This window comes from Corapipo altera, unplaced genomic scaffold, assembly GCF_003945725.1.
Source record: "Corapipo altera isolate COAL_440 unplaced genomic scaffold, ASM394572v1 78, whole genome shotgun sequence".
NCBI lineage: Eukaryota > Metazoa > Chordata > Aves > Passeriformes > Pipridae > Corapipo > Corapipo altera.
This window is the reverse complement of record NW_020884904.1, coordinates 3,546,462-3,570,166: the sequence shown is the minus strand read 5'-3', so window position 1 is coordinate 3,570,166 and position 23,705 is coordinate 3,546,462. Positions and strand designations below refer to the sequence as shown.

The following is a 23,705-nucleotide window of genomic DNA, read 5'->3' as shown; positions in this document are numbered from 1 at the left end:
GCTCTCAAACCACTGGCAGGTCAGCTTTGCATTGCAGTCTCAAAGACAATCACCTGCCAAGCAGCCCACAGCGTCCTCTAAACAGGTCACAGACCCTGAAACTACCTTCCTGCTGGGACTTGTTGCTGCACAGTGAGGAGAGCAGACAGAATCCAAGATGTGATTTCCAGCTCTCTAGACCACACTCAGCTTTGCTGAGAAATCAGCACAATTACAGTAAGAGAAAACTGATAATATCAGTCATGCTCTGTAGGATTTTGAACTGTAGACACAACTGATCTTTGTGTTCTGATTCAGTCTCTTCTCTCCAGGTTCCCTTTTTCCCCACCCAAACACAGAAAAAAACTTTTAATTTACAAAACCTATAATTCTCCAGGCCTGCTCTCAAATAAAGATATGATTTTCATGGACCAACGTATGTATTCATATTGTTTTCTCTAATAAAGGCTACTATCAAGAGGCATCTCTTTTTACCAGTTCCCATAAACATATGTTGATAACAGTGGAGCTGTATCCCAGCTGAACCAAGAGAGCAGAAGCACTTGCTTTGAGATAATTTGCAACCTACTCATCACAAAACAAAAGGTGAAAAAAATTATTTCCTGCCCTCTTTGTGAGGACCCTGGCAAGGTTGACTTGTACTAAGAATCCATGGAGGCAGAGAAGGGTTGGTTCTTGGTGCCATAAATGCCTGAGTCCTCACTCTATATCTGACCCAAAAGTCAGAAAGTCTCCAATTTTGGACAAGACACCCATCTTCCCATTGCAAAATGTGGGTGTTAGAAGAAGGAGAATTTAATTCCTGGGAGCCACTCTGAAAATGGGCAATACAAAATCATTAGCAAGAACAGGGGGCCTGGCCTTTTGGTCCAGTTGAGCAGAAGCACAGCTCCTTCCTGCTTCCATTGCCAAACATCAGCTCCAGAAAAGAGAAGAAGTGAGTGCAGACAATTCTCACAACTAGATGACACGTTTCAAAATCAGGAGACAGCCAGAATGATGGGTAAAGAACTGATTTTATACATCTTTTAGAAATCAGAGTACAGGTGGATAATAAGAATATGCATTTACTGAGGAGTTTTGCATTCTTTATCAACATACTTTTTATACACTAATAACCATCTTAAGCTGCATTTCAGACCAGGCTTAAAGGTGACTGGTGGGTTGTTAAATGACTTGCCTTGAAAGAGTTACAGGACTCCTAACTCCCACTGCCCTGCTCTGACCTCTGAGCTAAGCAGCTGAGACTCTGTAGTGCTGTTTTATCTTTCCTGAAGTGTCAGGAGTGACCCTTACAGATCCTGTGGAAAGACAAGTTGGAAGAAACTGCTCAGCAATCTTTCAGTTTTGCAAATCCCTTCAGCTCTGCTTAAACCAACACGTACAGAATAACAACACAGTTTTTGGCGTTCTAATCCAGGGAATTTCCCACTTCAACATGCTCATGCGTGGGAGCCCATTTCCTGAAAAAAGAGCAAGGAACGCGCTGACAAAAAGGTAGTGGGTCTTTCCAGGCTCCTGTTGATGAGATCCCATCACTTCACAGTGACACTGAAGTGTGGTGAGCTCACACAAAGACACACAGCACTTGTTTTATTCCTCGGGACTTTCTCCCTGCTTTGCTAGGAAAAATAATGCTTTCTTAGTATTTTATTTAGGGTTTTGTTATCCCTGGTTCTTCTCAGGGCATTGTGCCACTTCATCAGGACAACCTAACCTGTTTCAGGGTAATGATAACGTCAGAATGAGCTGCGACCACAGGCATGTTAGTTTGGGTATTAGTAGATTTGGCCTGCCACACAAGACTAGAGACCTCTTGTTGCTCTAACCAAAATTTAACAAGATCTGAAACAAAAGCAACAGAAATTTCTCCTTGCAAGAGCAGCAAAACTCATGTTTAATACAGACACTGAAGCTGCCCTGATTTCAGGTAACTGAGAATGCAACTTCAAAATTCTCTGGAAATTTGTAAGAGAGAATTCTAACAAATGTTCAGCTACCAACTCTCAAATTATTTCATACAACACTACAAATTAGTAATATTTTATAATTAATGACAATCTTCATTTCTTTAAGTAAAGAGCCTCTCTCAAGCAAAAGATTACACAATAATGATCATTTGAAGCACTAATTCAGATATTTATTGCTAACACTCCATTGGAAAGAATGGTAAAGCGCAATCCTTTCTGGTATCTTGTTAGTCTTTTTGGCTTCTGAGCACACAAGATGGTTGTGTTCAGACTTCAGGATGAAAAACTGAAATCGTCTTTGTAACTGAATGTTGAAAAACCCCTAAATCCTGGGGATTTTATTGTGAGTAAGGTGAGCTTATTTATGTCCAGATCTTCAATTAGTATACACCTCCAAATAGTTGAAGGGCAAGTGAAATACAAAACTTGGAAAACAATATATAATGTATTGGATTCTTGGATTTTCAAAAGGGTATTTTCTCCCATGCAAGCCTAACTTCTCACCACGTTAAAAAGCCGTACTTGCATTTTTGTACTCAAATTAAAAATGGATCATATTCTTCCAGACTTCTACCTGTAATTCAGAAGGTCAAAACAAAAATGAGGATGGACATTTTTTGAACCAAGCAAGATCATGTCCACCCAAAAGCAGAGCTTTGTGCTGTCAGGCTGCAAGAAAGTGGTTGGTCAGCCCAGAAACATCCCTTGAGTAAGGAGCAGCTCCTACTTCATGCCAGCCACTGTGAGTACAAATACTGGAATCTATCCTTCCCAGAGCAAGGCAAAGTGAGAGGGAAGCACACTCTGCTCACCTTGTCAGCTGCAAGCAAGTGCACCATATGCATTTTGATGCACTGCTGCTGAGAACAGATGTAATGGCTCATTGTAGTATCCATTTATATCAAACTCCCACTTGATTTGACATAATAGGCAGAGGAGATCAACAGAAACTCAAATCAGAACCAGTGTTTATGTCCCATCACTTCTGTGATCTGGACAAAAGAAGCACTTTTGTAAAGGTTCAGTACCAGCAGCTCCTTGTAACTAGTACATTTTCACACCATCCTAAGGGCTCTGCTGCCAGGAAATCACCCAGCAAACAAACAGAGAAGCCTCTTCTGCCTCTGTCAGAGATGCTTGGGAAAGCTCCCACTAAGAATCAATAGTTTTGCACAAACAAAAACTGAACATACTACTGCAGGACAGCAATCTCCCAGTGATGCCTCTTCAGGTGCAAAAAAGGCAGAGTAACTCAAAGCAGACCAAAAAACCTTCAAGCACTTGATTAAAGCAATGATGAAGGACACTTCTCAAAAAATTCCCTCTTCCTCTCTCTATACAAGAACTAGGAATAATTTTCCTCTATGCTTTCATCCAAAGAACTAGGAGAAGTCCACTTTTTTGCTCTCAAACACTAGCAATCAGTGGTTTGGTTGCACTTCGAGGTGAGTTATGGAACAAACCACTGGACAGAGCAGAAATGATTCAGCATTGTGACAATGTGCCATTTCCTTTCATTTCCTCACCCCTAGCTACATTCTCACCAGAGGGGACAGATAGGCAATAACAGTGACTGCTGCAAATCTGTAAAGCAAAGGGACCCCCTGCACTTCTGATTTTAAAACCACTTTCATTTGACAGTAAGCCTTTCTATTACAGTATATTCTGTGCTCTCACAGCACATAGCATTTTAATTTTCTACATAACTCAAGTAGATAATTACAGATTACATTTAATTATCTTAAACCTAAGTAAGAGCTTATGGTGAGTAAAGGAGGTGAACTTTTCACACTGAAGTGATGGGAGCACAGTAAGAAGGTGGTTTTTGAGCTGATTCAACTTGAGAATGAAGTAAGCAGTACTTGTCATATCTTGCCTCTGACTTGGGAAGGAAAGTGATATAAGTGGTAACAGAACAAGCCCTCTTCCACCAGACCCTTTATGATTTTTGAGCTCTCACCAGGAGTATGGCTCAAAATCCCCGAAAATCTGCATTCCAGATAACCTCCTCCCATTATTGTTGACTTTGGGATTGCGACAAAAACAGGACAGGAACTTTCTAAACTGAAAAGTGGATTTGCATTATAAGACTGTTTGAAATAGGCTCACTCTCATGAACATGTGTAGTGATGGAAAAGTCCCAGCACTTAGAGAATGAGGCAATAAAATCAAGGCGGACAACAAATCAGAGAATGTTTAAAGATAGAACAAAAATAGAAACACCAATTATTTTTCTGTTTGTACTTCTGAATTTTTTCCCCTCAAGGGATTTTGATAGTTTCCATTTACATGAAAAACGAAACCATATCAGAGCTAGTTTCAAAATTATAGGACACCAGGACTGCGAAATAAAAAAAAAAAACCAAGTTCTGTGTGTGGTTTCTAAAAGCTTCAGTTTCTGTGCTCCAAGGTAGTACCGAGTTAGTGACAAAAATTGTGGGACATATTTGTGGGGGTGCTGTGATGAATTCCTGCCTTTAACACCCCTCTAGGGCTCTGGGTCTTTGCAGGGAGTTCATGAAGAGAAGTACACACAATTGCAGCTGACTGCAGCTAAACTCTGCTTTTATGGCTCAGAAGCAATAGGAATGCAGGAATCATTCTGCCAAAGTAAATTATGTGAAGTGGCAACTGTGGTCTACAACTGTACAAAAAAAGGGCAAAAAAATCAACGCTGATGAGTCAGATCCTAAATACTTGAATTAGACTGGATCTGTAAAGCAAAGACAGCAAGACAAATCTGACAGTGACAAATGACTGTAAAATAAAATGTGATCAATCAGCGTGCTCTAGGTACGTGCCTTTGCCAAGAAGTTTCTAAGTTTCTAGACTGAGAGGGCTAGATTCCCTGCCACCCTAGATTTATGGCAATCTTCTGCTCTGTTAAAAGGCAAGCGCAGGATGGTTTTTAAACCATTTCTAAATCACATTTAAACCTTTTTCACCCTCGCTGTCCAGACACAAATAATACCCAAGGCAAAGATCAATGAGCCTGTGCTGTACCTTCCATCACAGTGATAAGAAGCTGACTGTAAAAAAAATATCAAAAATCAAGACCTGAGGTGTCAGAGTAAGTCATTCTCTCTTTTCCCCCAAGGTACAGTGCACAGGTTTATAGGACCATCTCTCATTTTCTCCCTAAAAAACACGATTCAAAGTTGAAAAATGGATTCCTCTCTTAGTTAGCCTTTTCCCATAACTTGTAGATATTTTCACTGTTATAGTTCCACTGTTTTTATTATGTTCTGGAATCAGCTCAGCATGTTTTAGTCTCACCTGATTTCTTAAGGCCTTGGGAGTTCCATTGGAGAGGGAGTGGCAACACAGTAAGTGATGGCATTTTCTTAAACCAAGCAGAATGCACAAACCCTTATTTGTCTATTTAAGAACTGCCAGTCCTTGAAACTTGTTCTTTAACAGCATGTCTAAACATGCTGACTGTTCAAAACCCTGGTGTACACAGAAGCTCTCAGCTTTGCTTCTTTAAAGCACGGGTGATTTTTCAACATGCTTGTTTATCTGTCCTGGAATATCAGAGCAATAAACTCTGTGGAACTAATTCTGCCAAAACTTTCCAACTTTTCTGTGTTTACATGCACACAATTTGGGAAGGGTTAAAAATTACTTTTGTGAACTGTGATGCTTAGTTTTTAAGATATCTGAGGGCATTCTGCATTTGGCAACCTCCAAGTCTGGAATTCTGGTTTGGAAAAGTTGTTGTAAAATAGGCTCGTCCCTTTTCTGCTCTGACAAGTCAGAAAACCTTACAAGGTCACTGTATGCTTTACTGAAATACTCTATACCCATAAAGAAAATAACTGAACTGGAAGTAAAAAAGTCCCAAGTCCTGGCTGCACACTAATACAGGATACAGCCAAGTCTGCTTTCCCTGCTTCACATATAAATCAACCTCTAGGTCATGTAAAACTTCATCAAATAGACCCAAGAATAAATACATAATAGGAACAGAAAAATAATAGGAATTCAGGACTCCATCCCATCCTTAACAAACCTTTTTAATCTCATCCACTCAGAGAAGTTGCTTTGAGAATAAAGTTTTTCGTTTGCCTTTCCTACCAGTATCCACCATTTTCCTTCCCCTCAGCTTAGCTCTGGTCCCCAGTGTGCTGCAGAGGTCCACTGAGGTCTTTCTGTAAAGATTTCTTTTTGTCAGTTTTCTGGTTTTGTAAAGTAGTTTATTTAAAACAGTGAGAAAGCATCCTAGAAGTGCAGGTTATGAAGCTGAAAGCAATTATTCATCTACCTGCTATGAAAAAGGCATTCTTAATTTCTGTCATCATTTCAACTACCACTATCACAATTCAGGAAGTGTGAGGCCTGAAACATCTGGAGAAAATACAGTATGTCACAGAGGATAACACCAAAGTGATTGAAAAGATCTGAGAATGTCTGTGCTGCTCCTGGAGTTACTGCACCGCATAGGAAATAAAATCAAAAGCAAAACAAAATAAAATAAATTTTAAAATCCCAGCAGAATAGAAGCTCCTACATTATCTCTGTGAATCCAGAACAACCCCAACATCAGCCCTGTTTGGATACAGCCGATCGGACCCAACCTTGTCTTACTGCCATGCAATTGAAGCTCATGCCTTGTGAAGGTCGGACAGGAGTAACATGGACTATCTGAGGCAGGGGAAGAGAAAGACTAATTCTGATTTCAAACTTTGTCTAAAGAGTACTCAGGCCTCTGAGGGGTCTCATCTCTGGCCAGCAACTGGGTGCCATCCTGCTGTCAAGACAACTACAGCCACTCAGTTTAACTTCCTGCAAACTCCTCCTCCATAAGCAAAAAGCTGAAGCAATGGCATAATATCAGCACACCACGCTAAGAAAGTTTATCTGTTCCCTGAAGGGCACTTTCTGTGCATGTTTCTAAAACATGGGTGAAGCAGTCTGACAGCTTTTTGTTTGTTACTGTATTACTCTTACAGTGATATGACTAGAGAAATGTGCCCTTGTTCTTCATCTTTAACTTCATTTTATAAGTTTTACCCTCTCTCCTTTGTCCCTTTGAAGAGTGAATTTCCACCTGCCTAGGTCTCGAAAGACCTCTGTGCCTCAAATTTGGACTATTTTTCCAACACAACCAAGGGTATTACCATCCTCTGTGAACTTTCCAGTCCCTTGCACCCCAACAGTTGTCTGCCTCTCACCCATACACTGACATTCATTACAGCCTTTGAAGATGGTCAAAACAGTTTTCCTACCAAAAGTTACACTTCTTTTTTTCTTTTGTAAGAAGCACTAATAATATTTCTCACAACACATGACTTTTATGTAAACAACTGAAAGGAAAAAAAAAAAATCAGATGCAGGACTTTTTTTCAGCACCTGAAAAAGCAGAAAAGAGAAGGAACAGTTGCTAAGTGCAAGATGACATTAAGGTGTCAAAGTAAGGCAGAGAGAAGGAAACACACAGACACTCTGCTTTCTCAAATACTACAAATACATGCTCAAGTGATATGTAATACTGGATATGTTCAGAAGGAATAACTAGTACAGACTTGCAGCACAGCTTCTGTATCAGGACAGACTGAGAGTACAAACAGCATTTCAGAAGCTGCCACTGCCTGCCTTGACTTATGCTGACCTATAAGTGAGCTGATATCCCTCATACCATCGTGTACAGAGCAGGCAAACCTATACCACAGACCACAGCTGCACTGCCTGACGTGCACAGATACACTCCATGTTTTTGGGTCTCCATGGTGAGAGGAGCAAAGGATCATAACTACAGATGAAATAACATAAAATACACAGATTAAGAGTCTACCCCATACATGTTGAGTATACAACGTGTCTCTTCTTTGGAGGCCGCATCCTGTATCTGGAGGAAAGATTTCAAAAGTTTACGCCCCCAGCCTCTCTTATCATAATTTTCTTTAGAGGCTCTGACCTTGTGGAAATGCAAAATAAATTCCAGCTATGATGACAAACATGACCCTTGGTACACTTTCCAGTGTGCATAGATGTGGCTGGATGCCAGGTACCCACCAAAGCTGCTCTGTCACTCCCCCTCCTGAGCTGGACAGGGGAGAGAAACATAGCAAAAGGCTCACGGGTCAAGATAAGGACAGGAAGCGATTCTTCACCAATTACACTAACATCATTTGGGGAAAAAAGGTGAGTAACTAATTATCAGTCAAATATGAGTAGGATAATGAGAAATAAAACCTTAAAAACACCATTCCCTGCACCCCTCCCTTCTTTCTGGGCTCAACTTTACTCCCAGTTTTCTCTACCTCTTTTCCGTCAGCAGCGTTGGGTCCTCGGGAGTTGGGACTGTAGTCAGTTCATCGCACGCTGTTTCTGCCGCTCCTTCCTCCTCAAGGGAAGGACTCCTCTCACTCTTCTCCTCCTCCGGCATGGGGTCTCTCCCACAGGAGATAGTTACACTCTTCTCCTGCTCCAGCATGGGTTCTCTCCCATGGGAAACAGTTACACTCTTCCCCTGCTCTGGCATGGGGTCTTGGGAGACGGTTATACTCTTCTCTTGGTCTGGCATGGGGTCTCTCCCCCGGGAGACAACTCTCCACAAACTTCTCCAAGGTGGTTCCTTCCCAAGGCTGCAGTTCTTCATTAACTGCTCCAGTGTGGGTCCCTTCCAAAGGGTGCAGTTCTTCAGGAATAGCCTGCTCCAGCGTGCGTTCCCCCCAAGATCCCAGGTCCCGACAGCAAACCTGCTCCAGAGTGGGTTCCTCTCTCCACGGGTCCACAGGTCTTTCCAGGACCCTGCTCCAGCATGGGCTTCCCACGGGGTCACAGCCTCCTTTGGGCACCCACCTGCTCTGGCATGGGGTCCTCCATGGGCTGCAGGTGGATGTCTGCATCCCCATGGACCTCCATGTCCTCCTGCAAGGACAGAGCCTGCTTCCCCACAGGCTGCAGGGGAATCTCTACTCCAGCTCATGGAGCACCTCCTCCCCCTCCTTCTGCACTGACCTTGGTGCCTGCAGGGTTGTTTCTCTCACATATTCTCACTCTTCTCTTCTCTGGCTGCATTTGCTCCTGCGCAATAAATGTTTCCCCCCCTTAAATACATCATCCCAGAGGCGCTGCCACCATCACTGATGGGCTCGGCCTTGCCCAGCAGCAAGTCCATCTTGGAGCCATCTGCCACTGGTTCTGTCGGACATGGGGGGAAGCTTCCAGCAGCTTGTCACAGAAGCCACCCCTGTAGCCCCTCTGCTACCAAAACCTTGCCAGTGTAATGGATTTATTCAGATTAACAAGAAATAACATACTTTGCTTGAATTTATGAGGGAATTTTTTTTCATTCCCTCTTATTCACTTTCTTTAAATATCTGTGCATCAGGGTTTGATTTTCTTCTGGCTTATTTCACAATAAATCAAGACTTACTAAAGAGAAGTTACTAAATGTGCAAACTGAGGCAAAACGTATTGCAGGAAGATTTAAGGCATTGACCTGATACAAATGTACACTTACAAAGAACAAAGTTTCATCTAAAAGCATTTGCATTGAAAATTAAATTATACCACTATATCTGACTGGTTACTGTATGTTTCATTCTATTCATTTAGCTAAACAAGCCAGGAAAATGAGGAAATATGTTGGGCATATCCACTACTGAGTATCATGCAGAAAAAATTGGCTTAACAAGAGTTGTTGGGGTTTTTTTTAGTTGAATGCATCTTTGAAAAACTCTTTGATCTATTTATTCCCCAATCTGTTGGCATACATACATAAACCGAAAAAGAAAAATGAAAAAGAAAAAAAAGAAGAAAGAAAGAAAAAGAAAAAAAAGCCAAGCTGTGACTTGCAATGCTTGTTACTATGATGCTTATTTACCTAAGAGTCCAGACAAGGCCAAATTTAACTTGACCAAGGGCTACATCTGGCCCTAATTCAGTTTCACTGAATATTAACAGAAGAACAATCAGCCAGTACTCGAGCACTGCCCACACCAATATTCAGAAATATGATCTAAAGGAAACTTTCCAAAAGATTCAGACATTGGCTTCTCTCTGCTTTTTGCTGCCCATAACCGTCATCAGGAGCAGAGTTAGGTCAGGGAAAGACACTCCCCGTGACTTTCTTCACTGTGATCAAGGGTAACATAAACGTGTCCATTACTCATCCAGCTGAAATGAGCCTCCCAGACCAGATTTCATCACCACACCTACAAGGGCTGTGGGATTTCAAGCCTAAATTTGGAATCAGGATATCATCTGGAGGATTTATATATCCTTTATAAACATTTCATTCTCACAAGACCTTGGCTTCTTATAAAACCATGGATTTAGTTTTACACTCTTCTCTTGGCCTATTAGGTTTTATAAGGAGCTGCCCAATACATTTTTACTTTTCACTTTACTTTTTACTTCTTATAAGAGAATTTGTATGTGTCATAACCCTAACAATGAAAACGTTTTGCTACCACTGACATGCAACAGGAATGCTGCACAGTAATAAGAAACTGCAAGTTTTACTTAATTTAGAGCAACTAAACTTTAACTTAGAGCGACTAAAAGCAAATAGATATTTCTCCTGTCATCCATCCTTTCCTTTCAGGACAGAGCCAAAAATAAGCTTCATGTCACTACAGGAAGCATCAGGCAAAGCAGGAAGAAAAGGAAAATGCTGTGGTGCAAGTGAGGCAATACCAACACCTGTGTGTACGGCAGCAAGAAAAACCAACTAGTGACATTTATAAGCTCATCAGCTGTGACAATATTTGCTCTCCAAAGACTACGATACTATCAACAAACTCCTTACAGTAATCCACGGGCTCTCAAATAATGAGTATTTGAATCAACAAATTGAAGCCCAGAGTCTAACATAAGTTACGCCCCTCAGAACCTCACAGAGTTTGACTCACAATACTGATTTTTTCCTAAAAAGCACAAACCTGTGACTTCTGATATTTATTCAGTGGGAAAAAAAATGCAGGCTGTCTCATAACCCAGAAAGCATATTATAAAAAAAACAAACAAACAAAAAACCAACCAACAAACAAATCACCAAAAAACCCTGAAACCAGGCATCAAAACCAACACAACACACAAAAATGTGCCAGCAGCACTGCATGTTACACCGCGTTTCCATCTCAGCAATTAGCCAGCAGTTAGAAAAGTATAGTTCTATTCAGCCTAGGTGTAAACAACTGTGGCCTCTCTCTAATGGACTAACACTTTCTATACAATAAAACCAAATCTAGTTTAGTATATCCAAAGTATGCACCCCAAGTATGCCAGAACAAAGTGTCATTCCTCATAAACATTGTCATCCAGAGGAATATCTGAGGGCAAAAGCATGGGTATGATTACTGCTGCATAACTTAAAAATCACCTTTAAGAATTAAAGAGAAAAAAATGGAATCTCATCAAACTAGACAAGAAACAAGCATTTAGCCATGCAGAGAGATTAGGTTCTGTCTGAGAGCAAGAAGGATAGCGGGAGGAGGGGAAGAGAAAGGCTGTAAAAATGAGTTTTAGTCCACAAAATTGCTAGTCCTACACCAGAGCTGCATACTCTGGCAATTAAAGCCAGTCCTATAGCTACCTTCAGTAAGCAGAAGGCTGGTGTTGAGTTCCTGCCTATGAGCACAAAGTCCCCCTCCTGCAAAACTGGTTACGGGAAATGACAAGCCTCAGACAAGCACACAGTCATCCACCACTGCTGTCGCTTCAGCCTACCCAGACTTACTCAGAAGCTCTTCCCTCCTGGAAAGGTACAGAATGGAGACGTAGGCATTCTTCCCTCAGCCCCACATGCCTTGCTGTAGCCTCTGCCTGCTTCCCTTGTCAAGCAGCAAATGACACAGCCTGAGTGTGTTTGTCAAACCTCTATCCCTTTGTATGCTTAAAGGGAGGAAGCTGACATTAATGTTTAACAAAGCTAACAGTAGCAAAGCCTTTCTCTGCAGTCTCACATGCTGGCTTTGAAGGTACCGGTGCGTGAGAAATCTGGCAAGAAGTTTGCTCCTGGTAGCCCACAGCTTGGAAAAAATAGCATTTCTCACGTTTTTGTTTTAAAGTTGTAGGGAGCAACAGCTTACAATAAATTCCTGAACCTCTAAACTGAAGCGATCCAGTTGCCTGTTGCTAAAGAAATCATAAAAGCTATATCAGGTACCAAATCACATATACACAGACACAGTGAGCAAGCCTGCCAGGCTCAGCATGCATCCTGAAGTCCACATGGGTGACGGTACTGTTTGACAGGAAAGGGAGAGGTTAAAAATCCACATTAAAATGCCTTTAGACCTCTGCCAACAGTTTCAAATGGACACAGGCTATCTGCCATCTCCCCTGTTTGCCTATGTTGACATAATTCCCAAATCAGCAGCAAACCAAGGGGGCAAAGGTTTCATATGAGAGCAGTCTGATTCCTGGGCGTTTGTTCAGTTGTCTGGACTGACAGGTCCTCTTTTGGCCTCAGCTGCCACGCAGCCGTGCCGCTGCTCCCTGGGCTGAGCGTCCTGCTGCTCATGCAGAAGGGGAGCCAGCTGAAGATACCCACGCTGTGATAACAGGAGGATTAACCAACACTCCCCTTACCTGAGTGTCACCAGTACTACCCCAACCCAGCCCACAGGAGCCCCCTGCACCTGCCTGCCAGCATTCGCTGGAGAAGGACCTTGTGAGGTTTTGCTAGCAGAACACTTGGAGCATAAACCATTTCTCTGTTACTGCCACCTCAGTGAATTGTGTTTTCATAGTTCGTTGTTACCTACAAAAAGCTTACATCTGAGAAATGGTGATGCAAGGTGAGCTTTAGCCTATGAATTCAAAATGAAAAATACCATTTCTATTTATTAGTTGCTGTTAATTGTTTGTCACAAAGGTGTACTTGCTGTACAGCCACAGCATTGTAGATGACCTACGCTGAAGAAGTCACCTTGCTTTGCAGACCTATCACTTTCTTTCTACAGCTAAGGAGAGAAGAAAACAAATTAATACTTGTCATTTACTCCAGCATTTGTCTACAGCTCCGTCATAATAAAATATTAACACATATTTGCATTAAAGTTAATAGTTAATATGATAAGCATAAAATATTTTCTTTATAAAAATATTGCTTTCACAAAGAGCTTCAGGAGCAACATATGGGTACTCTGGACAAAATTCCCATATCTGGATAATGGGAAACTTGCAAGATATTTAGGCTCCCAAAAAAACCAATCAGGTTGTCACAGGAACTGATGTTCCCATTGACTACAATATCATTTTATGGGTTGATTCAATAAATCAATTTATATTTTTTAAGTGCTATTTGACTGTTAGGAACATCATATCTTTTACAACTGTTATATTTAGTTGTGCTCTCAGCACTGAAGTTATCCTACCAGATTCCTGCACATTGCTGCCTGTTGTTCAACAGCTCCAGGGATCCACATTCCCCTGTGGCACAGTGCCAGTTCTATATGCAAGAGCTGGCCAAAATGGAAATAACCTCGGAGTGCATGATGTGAATCATGAAAAAAGTTTTGAAAAAATCTCCCAGGAACTATGGGCATTTTTGCATGTATATATTGTAATAAGATGAATGGCACCTGTGTATTTCCATTAGGTCTTATTTTCCTGCTTGCGGAAAAAAAATCTTACAGTTTCTTTTGCTTTTAAAGGCCATTTGCTGTTAATGTTTGTTCCTCAAGGGCAAATGTAAGGATGACATTCGGTGTGGAGACTGAATCAAGCACTGAGCTAATTCCCAGTTTCATGACACAACAGCACCCGGTAAATAGTGATTATGCTATTTAAAGAATGAAATCTGTGAGGATGCTAAGTTGGTGCACTTCTTGCTTTGTTTTTCCAAGCATACAAGTTTCTTTTCCAATTAGGGAAGAAACATACAATATCTGTCTCATTATGTTCAGATTTTCCTTTCAAATTCACTCCTTACAAATTTTACTATTTCTTCTTCTAATGTTCTGTTCTGCCCAAGTGGAAAATATCTTTTTCGGATAACTGAACAGTGCAGCAAACTGGTAAGACAACACAGACTCTTTCATTTCTAAACCACTGATTCAAATTTGAACTGATTAGGGCACAGAACAGAAACTGTTCTCCCACACTGATGGCTTCTCAACAGCCCAAGTGTAAAGAGATGAGCATCCTAGACAGTTCCTCATGGCCAGACATTTACAGAACAGGGAATATCATTAGCAGCGCTCATGACTTGCATCTTTGTTGGTCTTTTCAGTGATATTACCAGCATCTTCCTGGTCCAGAAGGCAACAGAGTTTCATTACAAAGAACAACTTCCTCCAGAAAAATTGAATTATTGGCATTATAATGTAAAAATATTATGCACTTGACTACTATGCTATGTTCCCTGAGGACATCTGTCTCACATTTTATCGCCACCCAAAAAACAAATTCACACAAGACTTGTGCTTTGATTCTCTGATAGTGCACTGGTGAAGTCTCCTTTAAGTGTTTTATCATATATCTTTCTCATTGCTTTTATTCACTACATTTTACTGCAGTAAAAGCACTAGAAAAATATCAGAAATATTTCCAAAACCATGCTGTTGTAATTGTTTTCTGCAAAAATATATAAGTTTAGTTCAGGTCTTAGTACCACTGAGTACACTAATGTAAACATGGTGATTAAACAAATAAAGATTGCAGTAATCTAAGTAGTCTTTGTAGTGCAAGAGTTGCAGTTTCCAGTGTTTTTGGCAAATATAAACCGTATTAGAAGGTGAAAGGTAATTTTAATGATAAGGTATGATTTGCTGCATATAAAAGCATAAAGCATTCAAAGTGTCGTGATAATTATAATACAATGGGAAGTAATTCACCAGAGTAAATCCCTGCAGACTCCAAGTAATAATAAATCCAACTTGATCTGAAACTGTGTGAAGTAAAATTCAAACAAAATTTTAGGGTATATTGGGATTTTTTTTTCTTAAAAACCTGTACAAATGGGAGGGATATATTAATAAAACTTCCCTCTAACAAAAAGTTATTTGTTTGACTGACAAGTGCATATAAAGTTATGTTTGTTCCTGAGTGGACTTCTAAAATTACAGTGAAACAAACCAGCAGCAATAGAAATGGAATAGTTAAATTCCCTGTCCCCTACCAACTCTTTGGGGAAGCCAAAAGGATGTATCCAAAAGTAGGTCTATTTGTTCAATTCTCTCAATCTAATTAGAAGCTAGTACCTCATCTTACAAACCATTCCTCTCTTATGTCTCTAGAACACTGTACTTACAATAATATTTCTCCAACCCTGCCTAAGTGATTTCCAGGGATTTTCCGTATGCCCTCTGATCTGCCACCCCGAGGTCGCTGCTGAGCAGTGCGAGGGAGGGGAACATTCTGCCTCAGACCGTCGGAAATCAGCAGGTCACCGGTGCCGAGATAAAGGACAGCGATAAAGTCAAACCCTGCATTCAAACTCTTCCCAGTTTCAGGGTCATTTGGACCAGCATTTTGACTTGTTCCCACTGCAGATGTTTCTGTTCCTGATGACAGTAGGCGCCCTCCCAGCTGATGCACCTCCAGCCGTACAGGGTAATAACAGCTCTTATTCCCTCCTGAACCAAATGTAACTTTGCACTGCTGGGAACTGACCCGCTAAAAATTTTTCAGCTGCATAGTTCAAGCTGTTTCTGCTTCCAAAGGAGTACGATACTTGCTAATAGATTTCACATCAGTTATTCAGTTTTCACAGTTGTTTGGCTGAGGTTTCTTTGAACTGTTTTCTAAATCTCAATGATTTAAACAACAACAAAAAAGCTGTGTCTCATCACGGCTCCAATAACTTAGCATATTGTTAGTCTTACAATTTTATTAAATCGCTATTCTTCCTATTCTCAAGCTCGCTGTCAAAATATTAAAACTTGATTCTTTTCTAAAGTAACAAACATTTTCTGCAGGTTTTGTTTCACAAGTTCATGAAGAGCTTTAAGTGTTCTCTCTAGTATTTCTGAGCAGTAGACAAATAGTTTTGGCAGGAAAATCCATCTCAGCAGTTCAGTGTGAAGTGCCTCATTGCCTTGAGCCACACTCAGCTGCCAGGAGTTCTGCAGCAGAGCCAAGAGATCCCAGCCCAGGCAGCATGGAGAGGGACACACCAAGAGCACACAAGCTAAATTCACACCACTGGCCTCTTGGTGCTCTAACAAAGTCCCCCAGGGCTCCTCTGACTGGGAAAACTGGGAGATGTTTTAGCCTACCTAATGGGGCAATTGAAGATTTTATTTTAAAATATGTGAAATGAAGACTTGGCTTCCTGCTTTGTGCACACATAACTCACTCTCCTTTTCAAGCTGGTCTCACTCCTCCCTCATCAGAATGCATTGGAAAAAAAAAAAGACCAAAACTTGCACACCCAAATATGCACAAAACAGCAACCACTAACTTATCAAACCCCATACAAATCTCCCAAAAGCTGTAAACAAGCAGCAACCCGTTTTCTGTTCCTGTTTTTTTGCATCTACATCTGCATGTCTCCTCTAGAGAAAGATTTTCACTGAGACACATCACTCTTGTGATGTTTTGATAAGCATTTCAGCACACAGTCGAGGCAGCAGCAAACACACCAGCATTTTTTCCCGTAGCACCAAACTGAATTGGCATCCAAAGAGCCCACTGAACTTTCAGTTAAGTATGGCTTAAGAGGAATAGCACAGCTCTCCACAGCGATCTATTACCAATGTTTTAAGGAGACTCTTTTAAACCATGCAACTAACTGCAGAACCCAGGCAAAGAGCACTTTTCACCTCTAATTAAATGCAGCCTTTCCCCTGTAATTGAAATGCAGACATCCACAAGGGCAAGATGCAGCTTTTCTAACAATCACAGCAATACTGTCCACATACTAAGCAAATAAAGAGGAATAGATGAGAGAATAATTTATCATAATTGCTATAAGACAATGGCAATCATACATAGAAAGTTAGTGGGACAATTGTACACGTTAGAGTTTCAAATAAGATCAAAACATCATTGTTTTAGAGCAACAAAGAGAGCTGAAGATGCATCCTTTGATTTCCAAGTTATTGCATTCTTCATGATGCTCTCCACTCAGAAAACTCAGGCCATGTAATAAATATCATAGTTTTTAAATTTATATTCATGTGAAATGCATAAATACAATACATTTTGCTTATCTTACTACTAATATTTTTCTTACAGCAGGATCAGGGATCCACCGTGGTGGATGCAGTTATCTCCCTCCCCACGCTCTGTCACAGTAATGGGGAGGGAGTTGCTCAGTGTCAGTCTGCCTTATCTGCCCCTCGAGTCATCCACCCTGGGTGTGAACACAGCTCTTTTGCATGAGTCACAAGGTAATTCACTGTCAGTGCAGACAGACTGGACCACATGTGGATGAATTACCTGACAATAAATATTGACACTGACTACAGTTTAACACAGAGATGAGGAGCACTGGTTTAGTTTGGTTTTTTCTTATATTAGGAGTCATAATAGAAAAGTATTGAATTTATAAAAATTAAATTCATATTGTTACATATCTGGTAACACAAGCAGAAGACACTACAGTTGCATCCATGAATGGATGTCCCTAAATGAGAGACAAGTACTGCACAGACATTGCCTCTGTGAAGACAATACTTCTCCCTATAGAGATGGGTTTTCCTCAAGACATGAGATCATCTTTGAAATGAAAAAATTACTGTGGAAAGGGAAGAGAACAGAGCACTCTCAGAATGAACCAGCAGAGCAAACAACTGCCACCCACACTCAAGCACTGACAGCAGAGCACTTCTTAACCCCAACACCAGGCATATCTGCACATTCTTTTGTTGAAGAATTCTGGAGGTGTCAATTCCTGAGGCAAAGTATTTCTAGTCCTCTGCCCAGGCCACAACCACATAATCCTTTCAAAGGAAGCAAAGTATTTCAGTTGGATTTATTAATGTGAATTGAGAATCTATTTCATCTTAAAATAAATAAATAAATACACTGGTTGTAGAACTGAATGAGTTTGGCCTGACTAGGGCTGATTTTGGAAGTGATCACACATCTCAGAGTTTTAAGGCTGAAACACAGGCACAAAGCCTTCCTTCACTGAAGATTTCTCTAAAAGTTTTCTTAGTTTCTAAGATCTTTCTAAGATTGTTTCTGCCTTCAGATGCAGATCCAGATCTGGTTTACCTAGCAGCAAGTGAATGCATCGACCTGAGGAGCCTTCCCTATGAACTTCTAATTTTAATTTTACCTATGAATAACAACAGCAAATAATTCCCCCACTCGTAATAAAGCTGGACACAACACTACTCCATGGGCTTACTTTGTTAAACAATGTCAGTCACTATTTTATTTGATAAATAAAGAATTGTAAACAATTTGTCTGAAACACTCCTAAGGTATCTCTAGAGTTATATTAGTCAAGATCTGATTTATGTGGTGCATCTCTATTGCCTTCACTGGAGGCAAGCTAGCTCCACCAACTAAAATTCTGTCCTGTTAACCTACATTCTGAAGAAGGAAGAAGTTCTGAGCCACAAAGCCAGTGCAAACATATCTCAGCACATGCCAGGCTAATGAGGCTGACAAATTGTCAGTGACAGCAGGAATGTCCTCACACAGTGCTGGGAGATAAAAACCAGAGCCTATATTTAGAGGTTTGTGGGTACCCAGCTCAGTTCTTCCCAAGCAAGGAGAAAGATGCAACTCATGATATCAGATTCCAGTTTTAACCAAGTAAGAGTATATTTGGTTCAAAGATTCAACTAAAAGCATTTAGAAAGAAGTTTTATGACAGTTATTAGGATAGACACTTCGCAACCTGGAACTCTGTGCTCACAGCAATTTGCAGATATAATCCTTAGCACAAATTTCTGGTGTCTTGCTATACCACCCACTGACATCAGCACCCTCAGTTTATTGTGCCACTGAAATTATGATTGCTCAGCTGGAGAACATGCTCCACCAACATCCTCCACTGAGGACACCACCTTTCCCGTGCAGATTGGGTGGAAAGACAACAGCCCACATCACAAAATGCAATCCACACTGAAACTCATATGATTCTGGTGACACAGTTTTCCTCAGACACACGGCCTCTGAGAGTAGTTTTCTTCACATATTGTCCTTTTCCACAGCTGGAATCAAGATCGGTTTCTGCTTTGTCTATCTTCCCAAACTGAGCCCAGAGACATTAAACTAGAAAGGTGTTCTAGTTCAACACAGCAGTCCCCCTATATATACTACTGAAGTCATCATGCTAGTACAACACACTTAATTGCAGAGGACCTAATCTTTGTTCACTGTAAATGGTATACAAACATGTTTAAGCTTTCAAAAGCTCTCCCCTAGTCTCCAAGGTGGGACTCATACGCAAGGCACAGCCTGCACCACAGAAAATATTAGAGACAAAGAGAAATTCTGTCACTTACAAACACACCAGGAGAAGCCTGTATCAACAAAATCTGAAATTATTTATGCCTCATTCAATACTCTCAGACAAAAAACTGTAAATCAGTGGGCTCCTCTAAAAACAAATTCTTCCTGTACTCCAGTAGTATATGCAGCAGGTAAGAAATGTACAAAATGGCTTGAGATCCAGAGTTAAGAGATAGTATATTAGCCAGAGATAAAGACATTAGGAATGATTTACAGAAGTTCTGTAGCCACATTTACGCTAAACACTTTTCAGCTCTGGTCCCTGTTGCATCTAGCATCTTAAACTAAGCTACAATCTTCAGATCTAATGATATATTAATATATAATTATTTTGTTTGAATTTTTTTTCTCCTTGTCTCTGTTATACTATACAGAGTACAAGTTTGAAACCTGTATTTTCTTAAGTAGAGCATGACCTCACAGACATAACTATAGGCCTGTTTTAATACAGTATAGTGTAAAGGTGATTTTTAAGTCAGAGGTCGTAGTACCATTTCTACAATTACCTTTGTTTGCACTGGAGCAAGCACTAGATTAGGACAAATACCTCATGAATTAATTCATTAATTAAAATTAAGTTTCTGCATAAAACACAAAGACCCCAGATAAATATTAATTCATTTGCTAAAGGAAAACAAGCCACATTGCAAGGAGAGAGAGTTTCAAACACTGCTATGCCTTTCTTTGACTTCTGTTCTCTTAACGTGTCCTCAGAGTTACACTGATCTGCTTAAACATGGTGCAATCAAACCAAGTAGTCATTTGATACAAAAGGGTCATGAACTAGCTTCAAGCATGCTCTGGGCTCCCTTGTCTCTTGTTGAACAGCTAAGAAGATTTCACAGAGCTGCTTCCTGCCAGAACTGCCAAGAAGTCACTTTCAGCTACACATAAGGTGCTTTCCTATCCTTCTGTTCCTTGGCGTTCACCTCAGTGACTCACGAGGAAGGATTAAAGTTGCGCCCTTGAAGTTCACCGAAAGCCAGAAAGTCTCATTTTGTAAGCATAACAATCCTTTTGCAATTTCTCCAATTTGCTTCCTGTAATTGGCTCTTGTTCCAAAAAACATCAGAATGTCCCCACTGGCTTGGACCCAAAAAGCATTCCTGGTGCAGGCTCAGTCACCGATCATGATGGTTAGCAGGTGCCTGGACAGGAGAAGCTGCAGTGCAACTTCACCAGCTTAACAGTCTGTTGACTCACAGATTTTGTTTCTGTGACTAAAAGGCTTTGGAAGATTTTTCTTCCATGAATTTGTCCAATTGCAACATCCCATAGCAATAAGCTTCATAGTTTAAAAACATGCTGCAGAGAAGTGCCTTCTTTTCAACTGATTTTCAACCTGTTGTCTTCTAATTTTATTTGATTTGTGTCAGTTCTCAAACAGAAAGAGGGTTTTTTTCCCCCTATTTATCCTCACTGTTCCATATATCATTTCAGAGACTTCTATTACTTCCTGTTCCCCTCCAACCCTTTCTTCTCTAGGATGAAGAGTCACAATCAATCTACTCTTGCCTTGTAGTGAAAATGTTCCATATCAACCACCCTTGTCATCATTCTACAGGTTTCCCATTCAGAGCACAGTAAAGTTTGTCTCACCTAAACCACACAAAAACCTCAGTTTGTAACAAGTGCTGAATGAACCTCCAGTAGCTTCAGAAAAAAATGCATTAGTGCAGATTTATTTATTTAAATCATTTCACTTTCTTCAAATCTAAGTATTTTCCCCTCCTATGCTTATGGAAGAAATCCATGAATCACACAACCAGTTTCTCAGGAGAGACTCACAGTTACCCTCCCAAATAATGTCTTCACTCTGCTCTGTCTCTCCCTCATTTCCTAAACTGCCATTCACACAAATCTGGTGGAAAAATGGCTCTGGTGGCTCATGTGAATCCACATCCTGGTTAGGACCAAGAGAACCTTAGTTACTGCAAGAATCTTGATGCTTGTTGTTTACTTGTAGGTACCTTCTTTTTGAAGACTTTTATTATTAAAATTTAAATCTGTGATCTACAGGGATCTGATTCACAGCCAAAGCAATTAGAAACACTTCTACAGACTTTACTGACCTTTGCTTCTGACCCATAATGAATCACAAAAGGTTGAACCAGCTGGTGATACTACATCACTAAATCATAGAATCATTCAGGTTGGAAAAGACCTTTGAGATCAAGTCCAAGTGAACAGTCTTGAAACAACAAACCTCACCAAAACTAGGACTGAGAAGAAAATAACACTAAAAATATGCCATAGCCACCAGGAGATTAATACACCTATGTTGCACCAATATCAGCACTAAATGAAACTCTACTACCACGAACTATAAAATACATTTGCAGATTTCCAAATGTCCAGCCAAATTCCATACCAAGCAGAGAGAGTGACTGTTCAGTTTAAGCGAATCTTTGAACATGTTTGCAATAAATCCTGAAAGCCTTGAACTTTTATTATGCCAGTGCTTATTCCACTGATTTAGAGCCTGACTAAAATGAAGAATCCTCATGGTTGACTCAAATAACATCCTCTTAGAGTTTCTCGAAGACAGGTGAAGAAGATTACGTAAGGCAAAATAATGGATGGAGAAATGGTGCGTGACCACCTATTCACTTCCCCACTTGTTGTACAACTGCAACTCGAAGATTTTCCTTAGCTTCAGGCTCACATTTGTACTTACAAAATCTTTTCCTGACAAATCCTAATCAAAACAGATGATGATGATGATGATAAGGAAAGACAGTTATTTGACAGTTACTATCCATTAACTTAGTATCCCACAGTAATTTCTAAGCTACTCAGAATGCAAAAGATTTTAAAACAAAACACTTGGTCCAAAATTTTGCTAAAGTCTAGACCCAAGTTGCCAGCACCAATCTGTATGCACTGATGGAAGGATGATAAGCATCTTGAGAATGCCAGATATCATCAGAGATCTGGGTTTAGAATCTACATATGAATATTTCTCTAGAAATTCCTCTAGTCACTCTGGGCCCTCTTTATTTTATGTTTTTAGTGTTTTGTACTAAGAGACGGCAAACCCACAAACAAACAAATTGGGATGTGTACATGGATATCAAGTCCATCTCTGCTGAGCTTCAACACAGCATAATATTGCCTAATAGAAACCACCAGAATGGATGCTGGTTATCTCTATCTTTATATGCACATTTTAAAAAGCAAAAGGAGAACAGCACCAGCAAGAAAAAAGGCAGATCAACCTGATGACAGATTTAAATATGGGAAGGATGTGACAATGCCACAAAGGAGGTCACTAGCACAGACAGGATTAGGGTCAGGGTTCTAACTTAAGGCTCTTGATTATTAACTCATTGCTACTTTGTAGACCAGCCTATCCCTTGGTAATCAGAATGAATCCATTTCATCCAACTCAGGAAAATTGCCTGGGATTATTGTGATTCAATGATATGTGTAGATAAATGGGAAGAAGGTGTGGTAAAGAGTTGAAAGAGAGAAATAAGTTATTAGATACAAAAGGCAATGCAGAGTCAGCCATGGAAAGGACTGAAAGTGAGAAAAAAACCCCAGATTGTCTAAATGAAAAACAGAGATGTCTCATTAAAAAGAAGTTTTCCTTTAAATAAAAACAGAAAACTGCTAAAAATACATTTTTCATTACTTCCATCCTGAAAAATCTCAGAATATAATTTATATTTTCTTTTTTCTATTGTTTGTGCTTGGAAAACTTCAGAATACAAAGACAGAATACAAACACTTTAGAGCTGACTTGCAGCTCCCCTCTAGGATCAAAGCCAACTCTCCTCAATTTCTCTTTCTCAAATTCTCTATCTATACCAGCTATTCTGGCAGCTGCAATACAGGGACTTTTCACCTCTGACATTTCATTCTCAAGTGAACAAAATCAAACAGTAACTCTGTGATCCCCTCACCTGTATCACAATGTTTACTATTGTTTTTGAAACAGTGAAGTTCTACCAATATAATCCTTCTGTGCACATGCTGTACTTCTGTCAGCTAGGAACAATTGTGGTACAGCTTATCAGGTGTGGTACTCCAAGTCAGATATGGCTAAAACAGATGCCACCTGGCCTGGACAAAGTGACTGGAGCATTTTTTTGACATGGGTACAACCCACACCCCCATCTCAAAATGTCCAACAAATAAATAGGACCTCCACTGCTTCTTTCCTCTACAGCATTCATGTCTGGGCACAGATTCATTTTACTGCAGCCTACTTACTGCCCTACAGAGTTACTTGTTGAACTTTCTGTGGCAAAGAGCATCTTCCTTGCTTCCATGTCCGATATGTAACGTAAAGGTATTACTGCAGTATGGAGACTCTATAAGGTTAGGGGCAAGTTATTCCTCCTTTGTGCTGTTTATAAT

General features: G+C 40.3%; 1 protein-coding gene across 9 annotated transcripts in view; it reads right to left on the bottom strand.

The window, feature by feature from the left end:
- Positions 1-23,705, bottom strand: part of ST5 (suppression of tumorigenicity 5) — a 172,313-nt gene that overhangs the window by 73,677 nt on the left and 74,931 nt on the right. Inside the window, exon 1 of one of the 9 annotated variants that reach the window (XM_027651050.1) lies at positions 8,234-8,959. The exons of 5 other annotated variants lie outside the window; for them this stretch is intronic. In XM_027651050.1, coding sequence (XP_027506851.1) covers positions 8,234-8,901 — 668 coding nt within the window. In that variant the 5' untranslated portion in view covers positions 8,902-8,959. Of the gene's footprint in view, positions 1-8,233; positions 8,960-23,705 lie in introns of those variants that run through there. 3 more of the 9 variants (XM_027651044.1, XM_027651045.1, XM_027651051.1) reach the window with 3 other exon arrangements.